The sequence below is a fragment of the Gorilla gorilla genome, chromosome 18, assembly GCF_029281585.2.
Source record: "Gorilla gorilla gorilla isolate KB3781 chromosome 18, NHGRI_mGorGor1-v2.1_pri, whole genome shotgun sequence".
Classification (NCBI taxonomy): Eukaryota; Metazoa; Chordata; class Mammalia; order Primates; family Hominidae; genus Gorilla; species Gorilla gorilla.
In genome coordinates this window covers 95,724,135-95,740,240 of record NC_073242.2, presented here as the reverse complement: position 1 = coordinate 95,740,240, position 16,106 = coordinate 95,724,135, and the positions used below count along the sequence as shown (strand labels likewise).

Here is a 16,106-nt window from a genome sequence, read left to right as displayed (position 1 = left end):
TCTGAGATAGAACAGTCTCATCCTGAAACCATCCCCTCCCACCCTCACCCCAACCCACGTGCCAACCCCCAGTCCATGGAAAAACTGTCTTCCACGAAACTGGTCCCTGGTGCCAAAAAGGTTAGGGAAATAAAGGATTAAATGGTAGTCAGATTTCACGTGTATTTTTGCTAAAACTGAAAGCTGTCAGGATCCACATTGGCGTTACCAGTTTGTACTGAAGCCTGACACAATACCCAACAGTATTGCTCTGGTTTTTTCAAACACACACTCCAAGCAAGTGGTCAGTCTGGCTTAATTCATTATGGCTTTTTTTCAGGGTAAGAGATTCACATGCAAGAGAATAAGGCTACAAATGCTCCAAACATGGGTCCAGAACTCTGGCTCTTTTGTGAGGCCTAGAGTCACAGAAAATGCCATCTGTTAAGAAGCTGCTTTTGCGTAAAAAAATATAAAAAGTTACAAAATTCCATCAAAGACAGATACACAGTATAAATCGTTAGGTGAACACAGAAGGCTGGTCTCATTTCCTGCAGTGGCCCATAGACCTGCCCTGAGGTCTGGAAGTTCACTGTCCTGAGGGTCCAGGAACTCCTGCCTGCTGGCTGGGCTCTAAGAAGAAGGAGGGTTTGGCTGGGCCCGCCCAGCTCCCCATGACACTGTCACTGTGATGCCTCTGTTGTACCCTCTGTCATCTGGACCAGTCAGTCTATGAGCTCTTCTTTGAAACAGTCTTAGACCCAGAATGGTCATCTCACCCCCAGAAGACATGGTTTCCAAGGGTGGGAGGTGTCAGTTATGGGTGCCGAGCCCCACTTCCTGGGCGACAAGGCAAAGGTCAGTTTCTCCCTGCTTCAAGAATGAAGAGGGAACTGGTGCTCCTTGAACCAAAGATTCTTGGAAGGGTCATTGTCACCAAAGTGGCTGGTGTGGGCAGGAGCACCAAGTGCAGACAAACCCACCGGGGCCTGGCGGGGCAGCCCTGTCATGGTTTCTGTCTTTGTTCCTGTTAGTGAAACAGAAGACCCCCGACCCCCGCCACCTAGCAGCATGGAACACCTGCTGCCCAGATACAGACAAGGCTCTGCTTTGTCTCCTTGTGCTGGTTTTTGGCAGAGAGGTTAAAGGGCTGAAGGCCTGTGGGACAGAAATGGGGAGAAGGAGTGGGATACCCAAGATGCCCTCATACGCAGCGTGGTCAACAGTGCTGAGCTGAGGGGCAAGCCTGGTAGGCTGGGCTCAGGCAGAACCTGAGGCTGTAGGGGGCCTGCTGTGTCCGCAGCCCCCTCTGCAACTCAGAAGTCCAGGCCTCCGCTCCAACGCCAGCGACCCCTGTGAGGCGCAGGGGTGGAGGCCTGTGTGGCTCAGGTTGCCAAGGCACCCGCCAGGCCTTCAGTCAGAGTCCGAGTCGGAATTCTCTTCTGAAAGGAAAGCAGAGAGGATGCTTGGCAGGAGGCTCAGGGCAGCGGTGCCTGGGAACGGTCTCTGGGGAAGCACAGCTGGGTTGCTGGCAGGAGCCTGGGTGCAGGCCTCCTGCAGCTGACTCTACCGTTCCCAGTGATCGCTGGCATCAGGGCAGGCCGCGGGCCTGAGGCCCTCCACAGGCAGCAGCCACTTTCTCTCTCTCTCTCTCTTTTTTTTTTGTTGTTGTTTTTTGTTTTTGAGACAGAGTCTTGCTCATCACCCCGGCTGGAGTGCAATGGCGGGATCTCGACTCACTGCAACTTCCTCCCTCCCGAGTAGCTGGGATTATAAGCGTGTGCCACCACACCTGGCTAATTTTTGTACTTTTAGTAGAGATGGGCTTTCACCAGGCTGGTCTTGAACTCCTGACCTCAGGTGATCTACCCACCTCAGCCTCCCAAAGTGCTGGGGTAACAGGCGTGAGCCACCGTGCCCAGCCGCAGAAGCCACTTGCACCTCCAGGGTGTGGGTGCGGGTGCAGGTGGGGGTGTTTCCACCCCAAGACTGAAGCCCAGGTGCCCCTTCCTCAGGCCCAGCCCCTCCAGAGTCTCCCTGGGCTTTTCTCAGCTGGGTGAGTCAGGGCTGTACCTCTGCATTCCAGCTCTACCCCCACCCCCAGGTTCAGCAGGACAAGGTGAGGACAGCTATTTTCTTGTCCCCCAAACTAAAATATACTGGAAAATCAGCAAGCCTCTTTTTAGCCATTTTATATCTTCAATCCCCCTCCCCCAATCCTTGTTTAATATTGTAATCAGAAACAATTTTATAATGGTAAGGGCCTGCCTATGAGGTGTACCTCGAGGGTTCCTGAAATCCCAGTTCTGTCTCGGAGCTCTAGAGCCTTCTGGAACCTCCACCCCAGAAGGAAAAGCACCAGAGTCGCTAACCCCCCACCCCACCCCAGTGCTGGTTGCTACTTCCTGATGCTCATCCCCTCCCTGGCCAGCCTCTGTCTCTCAGAACCCCAGTCAGTCCCCATGAGCTGTTGCTGGCTCATGGCTGGGCTCAGGGCTGGAGTGTGGGCAGCCTAGTCCCTAAACCCCAGCTCTGTCCCTCACTCCTGTTCCTGGGCTGCACTCGTCAGATTTTGTGGGTTTTGCTGTATTCAATTTTTTCCCCCTGAGGTGGAGTCTCGCTCTGTCGCCCAGGCTGGAGTGTGATGTCTTGATCTCAGGTCACTGCAACCTCCGCCTCCCATAGGTGATTCTCCTGCCTCAGCCTCCCAAGTAGCTGGGGTTACAGGCAGGCGCCACCATGCCTGGCTGATTTTTGTATTTTTAGTAGAGATGGGGTTTCACCGTGTTGGCCAGGCTGGTCTCAAACTCCTGACCTCAAGTGATCCACCCGTCTCGGCCTCCCAAAGTGCTGAGATTACAGGCGTGAGCCACTGTGCCTGGCTGCTATATTCAATTCTAACATATAAGTCAAGAATAATTTTACAGCAAAATAATTGTTACATATGTGAAACTCTCCAAATAGTAAAACAAAAAAACAAACAAAAAAAAACACCCAAGTTTCCACTGACGTTTACTAATTGTTCCCTGGGCTGGTTGTCTGGGATCACTTGCTGCAGGCAACTGGGAGCAGGTTGCAAAGCCTGAGGAAACTGCCTGGGAGCTCTAACCCAATATTTGCCAAGGGACGGGATGGGATGAGTGGCATTCATTTTCAGCAGAAGGACGGTTTCTGGGATTCACAAATCCCCATGGCCCCAGCACCTGGCTGTTAGGAAACCGGTGGCTCTTAAGCCTAACCTACTGGTCCTGCCTAGGGAAGATCCCAACCACAGGGTGGGGCCTGCAGGCCCTTCCAGAGCTGCCCTTGTCTACCTGTCCAGCCACAGGCACTGCCAGCACAGGGGCACATCTGCCTGGTCCAGAGAAGCATCTCCCCAGGCAGAACCGCCTGCTGTCTCTGCTCTCAGCCTTCTTCCCTACACCGGCCTGGTCTCTTCTGCCTGCACACTCCTCTACTGCCATCCGTCAGGACCCAGCTCTAGTGTCCCCTCCAGAGCCTCGGGCCAGCTGACACCCAGCGTGGGCCTGCTTTCAGCTACTGTATCCCTCCCTCTATCGGCTCCTGTTTTACTGTCGTCATTGCTGCCCCATCTGGCCCCTCCCCTGGTACGGGACACATCATCTGTCCCTTGCCACGGTTTCTGGGTCTGACTCCTTTCTGGGCTCTGAGCTCCCCAGGACAGGCCTGGATGGGTAAGACAGCAGAGGGGCTGGGTTTGGGGGGTGGCCACTCTGGATCCCAGGTGGACAGGTGCCCGAGAGTGACTGGCTGCCCGGGGGGGGTCGTCCAGGGAGACTTGCCGGCCTGGCCCGAGGCTCAGCCATGCCCACTGCTTGCCCCTCCTAGAAAGGCTGGGGTGAGGGTGCACGAGGCTAATGGGACTGGCTTTGGATCAGTGCTGCATGAGGGTAGGTGAGAATGGGCTGTGAAAACACTTCCTGCCATGGGGAGAGAGGAAATGATCCCACCCCAGCCTCAAACTAGCTGGCCATCCCCGAGGGAGGACAGGCCCCTGTTGCAGCACTGCTGGGGTGATCAGGGCAGCCGCTTACCTTCTGTCTTGTGGGCTGTGGTCTCATCTGCAGAGTCCCCTTGTTTGAGGAATTTGGCCACGTCGTTAAAGATCAGGTAGAAATCAATTGCAAACACGATGGTAGCAAAGAAGCCAAACACCTGTGGACAGGGTGGATGGGACGCATCACAGGGCTGACTCCCTGCTCCGGGAGGCTGCTGCCCCAGCCTCGCGGCCCATTTCAGATCTGTTTGGACAAACAGCCCGAGTGACAGGCACAGACCCCTCTGAGTAACGGAAGTGGGAAAATGAGCTGTGAACTTGGTTTGACAAACAGCCTTTCAAAACTCCGGGTGGAGTCAATCTCTAATGAGAGGACTTCGGAATCATCATCGGGACCCACGTGAGACCCCAGGGGGGGCCCAGCAGGGAAAGGCTCTGCCCCAGGTCCCACCCTAAATGAGGGGCTAGAGGGGCTAGAGGGGCATCTGCAGTTTCCAGAGGGGTGGGGCGGCTGCTCACCCCAGCAGCTTTGGAAGCCCCATCCGAGTACTTGGCGACGGCCGTGATGGAGATAGCAAAGTAGATGAGGGCCGCGGTGACACAGCGCAGGAAGTCCTGGGGAGAGAGGGGCATGCTGCCCTGAGCCCCTGGAGCTGAGCACAGCATGGGGAGGAGGCCTGGCAGCCTGGTCGTGTTCCCAGCCCCAGGCCTAGCACCTGAGGGCTCCTACCCTGTCCTGGCCCCACCCACATGCCTAGGCCCTTGTCCCACCCCCCAGGTGCCTCTGCTGCCTTGCCAGCAGCTGACACTGCCCTATCCCGGGTCCAGCGGGGCTGCTGTCCTAAGCTCTGAACAAAAAACTGTGTGGATCAGGCTGCAGCCTGCCCTGCGACACGGTGGAAGCAGAAGTTGGAAACACCCCCACCTGCTCCCTTCCCGCTCTCCATTGGGGAGATCTGGCTTTGGGCCTCGGCTTTGTCACACTCTTGTGGCCGATCCATTTATGGACCACAGTTTCTGCTTATCTGTCCCTAAGATGGGGACACAGAGGGTGCAGCCCTCCTGAGGCAGCAGATGCTGGATATGAAGTCAAGAGACAAGGGTTCAAGTTGAGCCTTTGCTGCCCTTTCTCTAGGACACATTTCATTCAGCGAGGTCCACTGGGGTCTGGGCCCTCACAGGTGATAAAACGAGGTCAGGGTTGCCGATAGCTGAAGTCTGGGTAAGCCCTGCAAGTCCTCAGTTAACCTGTCCTGCCCACGTGGAAATGGCTTGAATTCCTGTGGCGGCAGCTCATTCCTGTAGGCCCGGTGGGGAGCACCGGCGCCACCTGGTGGCCAGAGACCCCTCTCCGGGTTCCCTGCCTCACAGACCTGCTCTAGAGGCACCACAGCCCACTTGAGGTCACAGGGCTGCTGAGTAGTGGAGCTGGGATGATCTGAAGCTGGGTCTCTCCATCCAGTTCTAACCAACTGCAAACTCCAGCACACTAGAGAAAAGATAAGGGCCCAAGTGCACGACTCCGGACTCCTCATCTGGCCACTTTGTGCAGGGCACCCCTCCCTCCTGGGGCCCCTGTCCTCACCATCATGGGCCAGCACAAGCCCTGCCACTTGTCATTCAGCTGCATGGCATCAGCAAAGAGGAAGTACAAGGCCAGCAGGAACTCCAGCAGAGGCGCTGTGAGGAAGGCGGATGCTGAGGACGCCACGTAGCAGATAAAAGTGATGAATGAGAGACCCTGCGGGGAAGGAGTTTGAGGTGAAGTCAGAGCCTTTTCATGCTCCTTGTCCAGTGCTCCTCTGAGCCAGGCCCTGTGGTCAGGATAGAGGAGGTTCCAGCAGGGGAAGCCAACTGCTCACAGTCCCACAGCTGGGAAGTGGCAGAGCCAGATTAGAATCCCAGGCCAAGCACAGTGGCTCACACCTGTAATCCCAGCACTTTGAGAGGCCCAGGCAGGTGGATTGCTTGAGCCCAGAAATTTGACCCCAGCTTGGGCAACATGGCAAAACCTCATCTCGGCAAAATATACAAAAATTAGCTGGGCATGGTGCTGTGTGCCTGAAATCCCAGCTACTTGGGAGGCTGAGGTGGGAGGATCACCTGAGCCCGGGGAGGTCGAGGCTGCAGTGAGCTGTGATCAGGCCACTGCACTCCATCCTGGGTGAGAGAGAGAGAGAGACCCTGTCCGCACCCGCCCCTACAAAAAAAAAAAACCCCAGCATGGCCCAGGCTCACACCTATGCTGCCTCCCAGTCCTGGGCATGGCCCTGAGTCCTCACCTTACCCCACCCCAGCTCCCTACCAGGACCTAGTCAGAAAGCCCCAGCCTTCTAAGCACATGCACTCCACTCAGTGCCCTGCGGAGGGAAATCAAAGCGAGGCAGGAACCAGTTTCCAAAAAGTAACACCCAACACCAAAGACGTGTGCTCGTCACTGAATGTAGATTTCACCTTGAAAAGAAAAAACAAATCTTGAACCTTAATGATATGCGTCCTGAAGTGTTCAGAGTTGAAATGTCCTGATGTCTGCAATTTATTTTGTGTTAAAAGATAAAATGGCTTGATGGACAGATAGATAAAGCAAAAAAATCTTTCGGCGTTTTAATGTATTTGCAAATTTTCATAATGATAAGAAAGGAACATCTAACAGAGGGTGCGTTGGCACTGACACCTCAGGCCCTGCTGCCTTATTCATACAGGGCCAGCTGTGAAAAGTGGGGCCAGCTGTACTTGAACTACAAGAATCAAAATGTTCACTGTGGTCTTGCCCACAACTCTGTAGGTGGGAAGAGCTGATGCAGGAGGATGTCGAGCCCTGGGCAGTCCTGCAGCCCAGGTGCGCTGCAGAGCAGGCCAAGGTGACCTGTTGGCCAGCCTGGGGCTCCACAGTGCCTGGTACCCTGAGGCTCATGGGCATCTCCTCTGACCCTCACATCCACCCATGAGCACAGCCCCACTTTACAGATGAGAAGACTCTGTCACATGGCTAATCAGAGGCTACTAGAATTTGAACCCAGGGCTGGCTGACCCCCCAGATAGAGTTATCTTACCTCCGCCCCAGAGATGGAGTCTTGCTCTGTCTCCCAGGCTGGAGTGCAGTGGCACGATCTCAGTTCACTGCAACCTCCACCTCCCGGGTTCAAGTGATTCTCCTGCCTCAGCCTTCCCGAGTAGCTGGGATTACAGGCGCCCGCCACCAAACCCAGCTAATTTTTTTATTTTTAGTAGAGACAGGGTTTCACCATGCTGGCCAGGCTGGTCTCGAATTTCTGACCTCAGGTGATCCACCCACCTCAGCCTCCTAAAAAGTGTTGGGATTACAGGCATGAGCCACCACGCCCGGCCCAGGTAGAGTTCTTAAGCAACTTGGCCCTGTGGGTGTTGGGGAGGCCATCTGTCCCTGGTTTCTGTCACTGTGGCTGCGTTTGAACATGTCTATGGCTGAGTAGCTTCTAGTGGGTGCAGGAGTCCCCATGGGGACACCCAGATGCCCCACAGGAAGCACTGTGGCTGCTTCAGACAAATGAACTGCAGGGATCCCAGGGGGTCCCCAGAGCACCCCCATTTGCTCTGCACATGGCCTTGGGTGCAGCTGAGCCCCCTTTAGAAAGATAGACTAAGGCATAGAGACGGGCTGGGAGGCTGCTGGGGCCTCCCAGGAAGGCCTTCCATGGGACTGACCCAGCCCTGGCCCTCCCCTTCCTGTCTCCTATGCTTGCGCCCCAAAGCCTAATTCTGGGGATTCCCCTCTCAATTCCTGTTTTTTCGTCCCGCGATTTCTGGGGCCACTTCCTCTCTCTGTTTCTGTCCATCTCAGCCTCTGCACTTGCTTGGCCTGGGGGTGGGAGTGAGAGGACTAGGGAGGCAGGAGTGCCCTCAGTGGCTCCTGTGAACCCTGAGTGCTGACCGTTGACCCTTCCTTATCCTCCCTGACCTGGATTCCTGACATCTGCTGGGCCCAGGGTGGCCTCTATGCTCCTGCTGGACATATGCCTCCCCGTTATGAGGTGGTCCTGGGTGGGGATGGGGGGGGTTCAGGCCACTCTGGGGACGGTGGATTCGAGGCTTCTCCCCTCAAGTGGCTCCCAGTGGTCTCCAGGGTGGGGCTGGGAGTGTGGGCTCGGAGTGTGGCATTGGTGTCCCACTTGGGCGTTGGGCAGGTGGCCTCTAGGCTGACCGCGGGAGAGGCTGCAGGACCACCTTCTGCCCTCTGCCCTGAGCGACCAGGGAGAGGTCCCGGAGCAGAATCCCCCTTCCTCCTGCCCCCACCCTCCTGGCCGCTCTCACTGGGCCCCTCAGTTGAGCCACCTGTCAAATCAGGCGCCTGAGCCCTCTCATCTGTAAAGTGGGGACAAGGGCAGGAAGCGCCAAGTCGCTGGGATCTAAGCAACAAGTGGCCGCCGCCGTGCGCCGCTCTCTCCTCCCGCCTCCCCCGGTCTCCGGCCGGGCCTCTCCCTCCCCATCCCCGGCGGCCCAGCGCCACCCCTACCCCACAGCGGACAGTGCGGGCGCCTCCGGTGTCCAGAGGACAAAGAAGCCCCACCGGCCCGGGTGGGGGCGAGGGCGGAGTAGGAAGGAGCCCGGCCGCGGAGGGGAGGAGGGCGATGAAGTCACTGCGGGGCCGCCTCACCCAGTCCCGGGGGTGGGGGATCCCTCCCGCTCCGCACGGCCCCCCGCCCGCTCGGCCCCGCAGGTCGAGGCCCCGGCCCGCCCTACCCGCGCGCAGGAAAGCGGACCCCGCTGCGGCCCGGGAGTCCCGGAGGTCCGAGTTGCCCGAGTCCCCGGGGCCCAGAGAGGGCGGGGGCGCCTGGCTCACACAGCAGGACCCACATCCCCGGGCCCCACCCACTTCCCACGGCCCCCAGCTCTGGACTCGCGGGGACAGCACCGCGGATGGCCTGGGCTCGGGCCCCGTCCCGCCGTCCAAAGTTTGGGGACCTCGACCCAACTTCGCCAGGCGCCCGAGAAAAGTCGGCCGAGGCGGCGCGGAGAGGGGGTATCGGAGCACGGCGGCCGCCCCCGGACCCCACCCGCGCCCCGACGTCCTCCTCCGAAAGTAGCCGCGCAGTCCCAGCAGGGCGGCCGAGGGTCCCGCCGCACTCACCGACTCGGCCAGCAGGAGGCGGCCTTTGAGAGAGCAGAGGAAAGCCCGCGCCGGCAGCAGGGCGCGGAGCCCGGGGACCGCGGGGCCGGGACGGGAGCCGCCGGCAGGCTCGGGGTCCGGGTCGGGGTCGGGGTCTGGGGGCCACATGGCGGCGGCGGCGGTAGGGCCGGGGCTCGGCCTGGCTCCCCTCTTCTCGCGCCCGGAGGGAAGCGGAAACCCGGGCTGTGCGGAAGGAGGGCAGGCGACACTGGCTCGCGCAGGGGCGCATCCCCTGCCGCCCCGCCCCGCCCCGCCCCGCCCCCACCCGCTCCTCCAGCCCGCCCCTCCCCCTAGGACCCCGGCTGCGGGGGATGCTGGGCCCGACCCGCCCGCTCCCCGGCCTGGGGCCTCCGCAGACTCCACCTTCTTCTTCACCCTGGTTCGGGCCGCTGGAGACCTCCCGATCACCGCCCCGGCACCCCTTCGGAGCTCCCACCCGTCTGCCCCTATCCAGAAGGGTTGTCTATACTCGCTGTCTCCGGTCTAACTTCCTGCCCGTGCGCGTGTCTGGGATCCGGGAACCCAGGCGTCTAAACAGCAAAGACCCCGGCCGTGATGTCGGTTCCGCAACCCATGCCCTCTCTTTTTCTTGGGGGCCGGAGTTTTCTTGCGACTTTCTTGGCCACCCCTCCTGTCCCCGGCCAGCCCCACCCTCCTCCAGGGCCTCTTTGTTGGCTGTTCCAGGCCTCGGTCCTGCACCCGCCTCCCCCAACCCATTCTCAGAGGACTCTCAGACCTGCAAGCGCAGCTCCAGGCACACACACAGACACACACACACACGCGCGCGCGCAAACACACACAGGCACGCACATCTGCAGGACTTCCTGACCTGCAGTCCCCCCACCCGAACACATCTCTCTCTCTCTCACACACACACACACACACACACTCCACACGCACATGCGTGCACATCTAGAGAGCGTCTGGAGTTCAGCGTGATCAAGACCCAGCTTCCTGTGCCTCTGCGAAGGGCACTGCCCCCTCCTTTCCTTCCACCTGACTAGCGGAGACCTGCGAGTTGTCCTTGTCCCTCTTCACCGGCAGTCTGTAACCAAGGTCCTCCCACTTTCACCTCCTATAACTTTCTCTGATCTCTGTCCACTTCTCACCACCACTAGATCCGAAACCATTCCTGCCTGCTCCCCGCTGAACTGCTGTGATGGTGTCTTTAAGAGGCCCTTAGGTTTTCTCTCTGGGCAGCCGGGGGAGAGCTTATGGCACAGTACTGCGCACCCCTGACATAACTAACTCCATCTTAGAAAAGGACTTCATTTTATATTTCATAGGGTGCTTTGCCAACAAGGACAAGATGTTTTGTTTAATTAAAAAATAGAAGGTCAGGCGCTGTGGCTCATGCCTGTAATCCCAGCACGTTGGGAGGCTGAGGTGGGTGGATCACGAGGTCAGGAGTTCGAGACCAGCCTGGCCAATATAGTGAAACCCCGTGTCTACTAAAAATACAAAAATTAGCTGGGCGTGGTGGCACCGTGCCTGTAATCTCAGCTACTCAGGAGGCTGAGGCACAAGAATCGCTTGAACCCGGGAGGCATAGGTTGCAGTGAGCCAAAATCACACCACTGCACCCCAGCCTGGGCGACAGAGCAAGACTCTGTCTCAAAAAATAAAAAAATAAAATAAATAAAGACTGCATCCAACCAGATAAGGACACAAAGAAGCATACTGTTCCTCTACCATTTCTCACCAGAGCACTCTGTGACTACAAAACAGCAGCCCAGCAGCCTTAACTGACAACCATCCCACTGCCATTCATAAGAACTCTGCATCTGCCTCCCAAGGCTCTGCCCGTCAAAGACTCTGCAAGACCCTCAAGCCCAGACCAGGATTCCTTTTGTCTTCTTCCTTACCCTGGAACTGGTTCCTTAACCCTTTCTCCTATCTCTTTTTCTCTTGATGTTAAATGCTACTTTGTTTGTTGTGGAATGTTTATAACATTTACATGTGGATTAAGTATACTATTATGTATGGTTTGCAATATTGGCTGACTTGTGGAGTGGCTTGAGCCCATGCGCTCACTACTGAGTGAACGGGAAGTACTAAGGAAAGTTGGCTCCTTGGGTCTGGGTGCAGTGGCCCATGCCTATAATTCCAGCATTTTGGGAGGCTGAGGCAGGCAGATCACCTGAGGTCAGGAGTTCGAGACCAGCTTGGCCAACATGGCGAAAACCCATCTCCACTAAAAATACAAAAATTAGCTGGGAGTGGTGGCACAGGCCTGTAACCCCAGCTACTTGGGAGGGTGAGGCATGAGAATCGCTTGAACCCAGAAGGCAGAGGTTGCAGTGAGCCGAGATCGCACCACTGCACTCCAGCTGCACTCCAGCCTGGGCAGCAGAGTGAGACTCTGTATGAAAGAAAAAAGAAGAAGAAGAAGCAGCAAATTGGCTCCTTGGGATAGCTCGTGGCTTTTGTTTTTTTTTACCCTTGGGTATAATAGGGTGAATAAAAATCTGACATTGTGGAAAGACACAAACACATGTGGACCTAGTTATCTCTTTTTTCTTTCTTGAGACAGAGTCTCGCTCTGTCACCCAGGCTGGAGTGCAGTGGCATGATCTTGGCTCACTGCAACCTCCACCTCCCAGATTCAAGGGATTCTCATGCCTCAGTCTCCCAAGTAGCTGGGATTACAGGCCTGTGCCACCACACCCAGCTAATTTTTGTATTTTTAGTAGAGACAGGGTTTTGCCATGTTGGCCAGGCTGGTCTTGAACTCCTGGCCTCCAACAATCTTCCCGCCTCGGCCTCCCAAAGGTTTGGGATTACAGGCATGAGGCACCGCACCTGGCTGGACCTGGTTATCTCTTGACCTTGTACCACTCATGACAATCACCAGTCATTGATCACTTTTGATGGCAGCCGTGGCTCCAGACAACCTGCTGCTATCATCACCCAGCTGCAGCAGGGAGGCATGGCCTGGGCTGCACACTCCATGGAGCAGGCAGGAGTCCTGCTCTCCCAGGTGCAGCTGCAGCTACCCAAACTACAGCTGCAGAATGGGGCCTCCTCCATGGGGCAGACAGGAGCCCTGGGACCCCCCGCCTTCCCACAGCTACAGCTGCCCAAACCACAGCTGCAGGCTCAGGCATCCCTGTACTCTTAGGGGCCCAGGAAGGCCCCCACCTGCCCTCCCAGGCTCGGAAGTGCCTTCTCCTGCTGCCTGGCTTCTTCCTGCCGTGGACACCTGCTCTGATCTGGGAGCAAAGTTGGGGCAAGCCTGGGCTTCATGAATGGCAGCAGGAGGCAGACAGATTCCTGGGTGGAAAGGGGCAAGTCCCATTGAGGCCCCACCTTCGGGCCATGGAGGGCCTGAAGGCTGGGGGCCAGGCTGCCAGTCCGAACGACCAGAGTGGGAACTTGTACCTCCTTTTCTGACCCACCCATGGCTGCCCATAGATCAACTGGGCTCACACTTCCTCCACTCTGAGGCCCATAAAAGCCCCAGTCTCAGCCAGAGCTGAGCAGAGGTTGGGAGGACCAGCTACAGAGAGGAGCCACACTCTCCAGGGCCTCCTCTCTGCTGAGAGCTGAACACTCAACGGGATGACCTCCCTACAGAGAAGAGCTACCCACTGTCAGTCTCCTCTGAGCTTTCTAACACTCAGTAAACCTCCTTGTTGACTTGTTCTCCCTCCACTTGTCTGTGTACCTCATTCTTCCTGGATGCAAGACAAGAACTCCGGCAAAGGTGCCACTGGCCACAGAGGTTTCCAACCAGAAAATTAACACCCCAAAGATCCTGTAACACTTCCATCTCCTCCCCACAAAGATAAACACACACACAGACACACACGCACAGACAGACAGACACACACACACACACACACACACACACACACACACACACACACACACACAAACCGTGGGAGCTTCCCATCCTGCACAGGGTCTTAGTATAGAAGGAAAATATAACTCCTTGCTGTGCTTCCCTCCCCTGCTTCTCCCATGGACCTCTTACAGTTCCTGGAACAAACTATGGTCCCTCCTGCCACAGAGCCATTGTCCATGCTGACCCCTCTACCCAGAATGCTTCTCCACCTTCTTCTCTAATTAACTCCTCCTTATTCTTCAGTGACTATAGTGCAGTATTGCTTCCTCAGAGAAGCCTTTCTTGACATTCATTTATTCATCCAACAGCAGTGCCTAGGGTACAGCAAGGCCCCAGCTTTTTCTGCTGCTGCTGGTGATGGTGGTGGAATAAACACTAAACATATCCAGAGAATCCTGAATAAGGTGTTCCTGGTAATAGATAACAGATGTCTGGCTGGTTGGGAGGACAGCCAGGAAGGGAGTGTCAAAGAAAGGACTGAGCCAAGGTGTTTGGGGGGAAGGGTGGGGGAAGATGGGGGGAGCTGGTCAGAGAAGGGGCAGGGCTAGACTGGGAGGACCAGAACCTGGTGTTTGGATTTTACGGACAATTCCCTAGGAGGAGGCCAGGTGAGGATTCTAACAGAGAGAAATCTGGTTCCCATTGGTGTTATTAAAAACATGGCCCTGGGCTGGGCGCGGCTCATGCCTGTAATCCCAGCATTTTGGGGGGCCGAGGTGGGCTAATCACCTGAGGTCAAGAGTTGGAGACCAGCCTGGCCAACATGGTGAAACCCCGTCTCTACTAAAAACACAAAAAATTAGCCGGGTGTGGTGGTGCGCCCCCTGTAGTTCTAGCTACTCAGGAGGCTAAGGCAGGAGAATTGCCTGAACCTGGGAGGCTGAGGTTGCAGTGAGCTGAGATCGTGCCACTGCACTCCAGCCTGGGTGACAGAGGGAGACTCCATCTCAAAAAAAAAAAAAAAAAAAACCACACACACACAGACAGACACACACACACACACACAAAGGATGGCTCTGAACTGCAACTCATTCATAAGAAGAAAACAACCCAATTTTTTTTAATGGGCCAAAAATTTGAACAGACAATTCACTAAAAGACATATATGAACGTCCAATAAGCATGTAAAAAGATGCTCAACATCATGAGACATCTAGGAATGCAAATTAAAACCACAATGAGATACTACTGCATGTCTACTGAAATGGCTTCAAAAGGGGGCACTACCAGCTGCTGGTGAGGATGTGCGGAGCTGGGGCACTTGTGCCTGTGGAGTCCTGGTTCGGCTCTTTCTGGCTTCTTTTCGTTTCCTAATCTTAAAAAAATCTGTAAAAGATACTTAGTTTTCTCCAGTTAATACTGGAAAAAAGACCACACTGATAGACATGGTTAAATTCCCTCATTTCTTTAGGGATGAACTAAATGGCTAGTATCATCATTTTAAAAAGTATCTTGAGGGCCACGTGTGGTGGTTCACGCCTAATAGCACAGCACTTTGGGAGTTAGAAATGGGAGGATCACTTGAGCCCAAGAGTTCCAGGTTACAGTGATCTGTGATCTCCTCACTGCACTCTAGCCTGGGCAATAAAGTGAGCGAGTGAGACCTTGTCTCAACAAACAAACAAACAAACAACAAACAAACAAAACCACAATGAGATCATGTCTCCATGAAAAAAAAAGAAGAAAGAAAAAGTGTCTTGACCTTGGTGGAGCTTACGTTGAGAAACAAAATTCATTTTTAAAAATTTTTATATTTTAATTCAATTTCCATGAACTTTTGGAGGTCCCCTTATATTTTTTCTTTCTGTTTTTTGTTTTGTTTTGTTTTTTGGACAGTCTCATTCTGTTGCTGAGGCTGGAGTGCAGTGGCAAGATCTCAGCTCAATGCAACCTCTGCCTCCTGGGTTCAAGTGATTCTCATGCCTCAGCCTCCCAAGTAGTTGAGATTACAGGTGTGCATCACCAGAGCTGGCTAAATTTTTTTTTTTTTTTTGTAATTTTAGTAGAGGCAGGGTTTCGTCATGTTGCCCAGGCTGGTCTTGAACTCCTGGGCTCAAATGATCTACCTGCCTTAGCCTCCCAAAGTGCTGGGATTATAGACGTGAGCCACTGTGTCCAGCCTCTTATTTCTTTTCTTAATTTTTAATTTAGAGTTGGGGTCTCAATATGTTGCCCTGGCTGGTCTTGAACTGTTGGGTTTAAAGGATCCTTCAGCCTCCCAAAGTGCTGGGATTATAGGTGTGAGTCACCCTGCCTGACCCCCTCATAATTTTTATAGCCTGAACTTGAAACCAAATGGCCATCAACAGGTGAAGGGATAAAGAAACTTCCATCCATACAATGGAATACTACTCAGCAAGAAAAAGGAACGAACCATTGATAAACAAAGCAATGTGGATGCATTCTGCAGACAGCATGTTGAGGGAAGGAAGCCAGACTCAAAAGGTACATACTCCATGATTTCATTTTTATGAAATTCTAGAACAAGCAAAAGTAAGCTACAGTAACAGAAATCAGATCGGTGGTTGCCTGCGGTGGGGGCAGGAGAAAGCTTCCTGGAGTGCTAAGAAGTGTTCTTTATTTTGATTGGGGTGGTGGTTACACAGGGACCTACATTTGTCAAAACACATCAAACTGTATACTTACAATGGGTGCATTTTATTTCATGTAATTTATATCTCAATTTGCAAAAAGGGTACCGAGAAAAAGCAAAATATGGCACTGAACTAGAGAAGCTGAAAGAGAAGTGGGTGGGTGCCTGTATATAAGATAACTGCACACTCATGATGTCACCATCCATCCTGCCAGCAGACTGTGATCTCCTGAGGGGGACTGTCGTAGCCCAGCTCAGCCCCAGCCCAGAGCCTGTCACATAGGATGACATCAGGAAATGTCTGCTATGGAATGAAGGCAGGGTGGCTCTATTTCCTCTACATGCCTCCGGTAAGGAAGAATTTTTTCTTCCTCATTTATTTATTTAATTCATTTGTTATAATTAAAAACCATCGTACTGGCCGGGCACAGTGGCTCATGCCTGTAATCCTAGCATTTTGAGAGGCCGAGGCAGGTGGATCACAAAGTCAGGAGTTTGAGACCAGCCTGGCCAACATGGTGAA

General features: G+C 54.8%; 1 protein-coding gene across 4 annotated transcripts; it reads right to left on the bottom strand.

Moving 5' to 3' along the window:
* Positions 1–283: 283 nt before the first annotated feature.
* CMTM3 (CKLF like MARVEL transmembrane domain containing 3) lies at positions 284–9,916 on the bottom strand. 4 transcript variants are annotated; one of them, XM_063700269.1, is made up of 6 exons: positions 9,880–9,916; positions 9,105–9,326; positions 5,583–5,738; positions 4,517–4,612; positions 4,035–4,155; positions 284–1,421 (listed from the first exon to the last, which is right to left on the bottom strand). In XM_063700269.1, the coding sequence occupies exons 2-6, from the start codon at positions 9,249–9,251 to the stop codon at positions 1,393–1,395; spliced, it is 549 nt and encodes a 182-aa protein (XP_063556339.1). In that variant the 5' UTR covers positions 9,252–9,326; positions 9,880–9,916; the 3' UTR covers positions 284–1,392. The 4 variants fall into 4 exon arrangements, with proteins under 4 accessions (XP_063556339.1, XP_055222087.1, XP_030858790.1 ...); XM_055366112.2 differs by lacking the exon at positions 9,880–9,916 and adding an exon at positions 9,580–9,782; XM_031002930.3 differs by lacking the exon at positions 9,880–9,916 and adding an exon at positions 9,613–9,729.
* Positions 9,917–16,106: the final 6,190 nt, after the last annotated feature.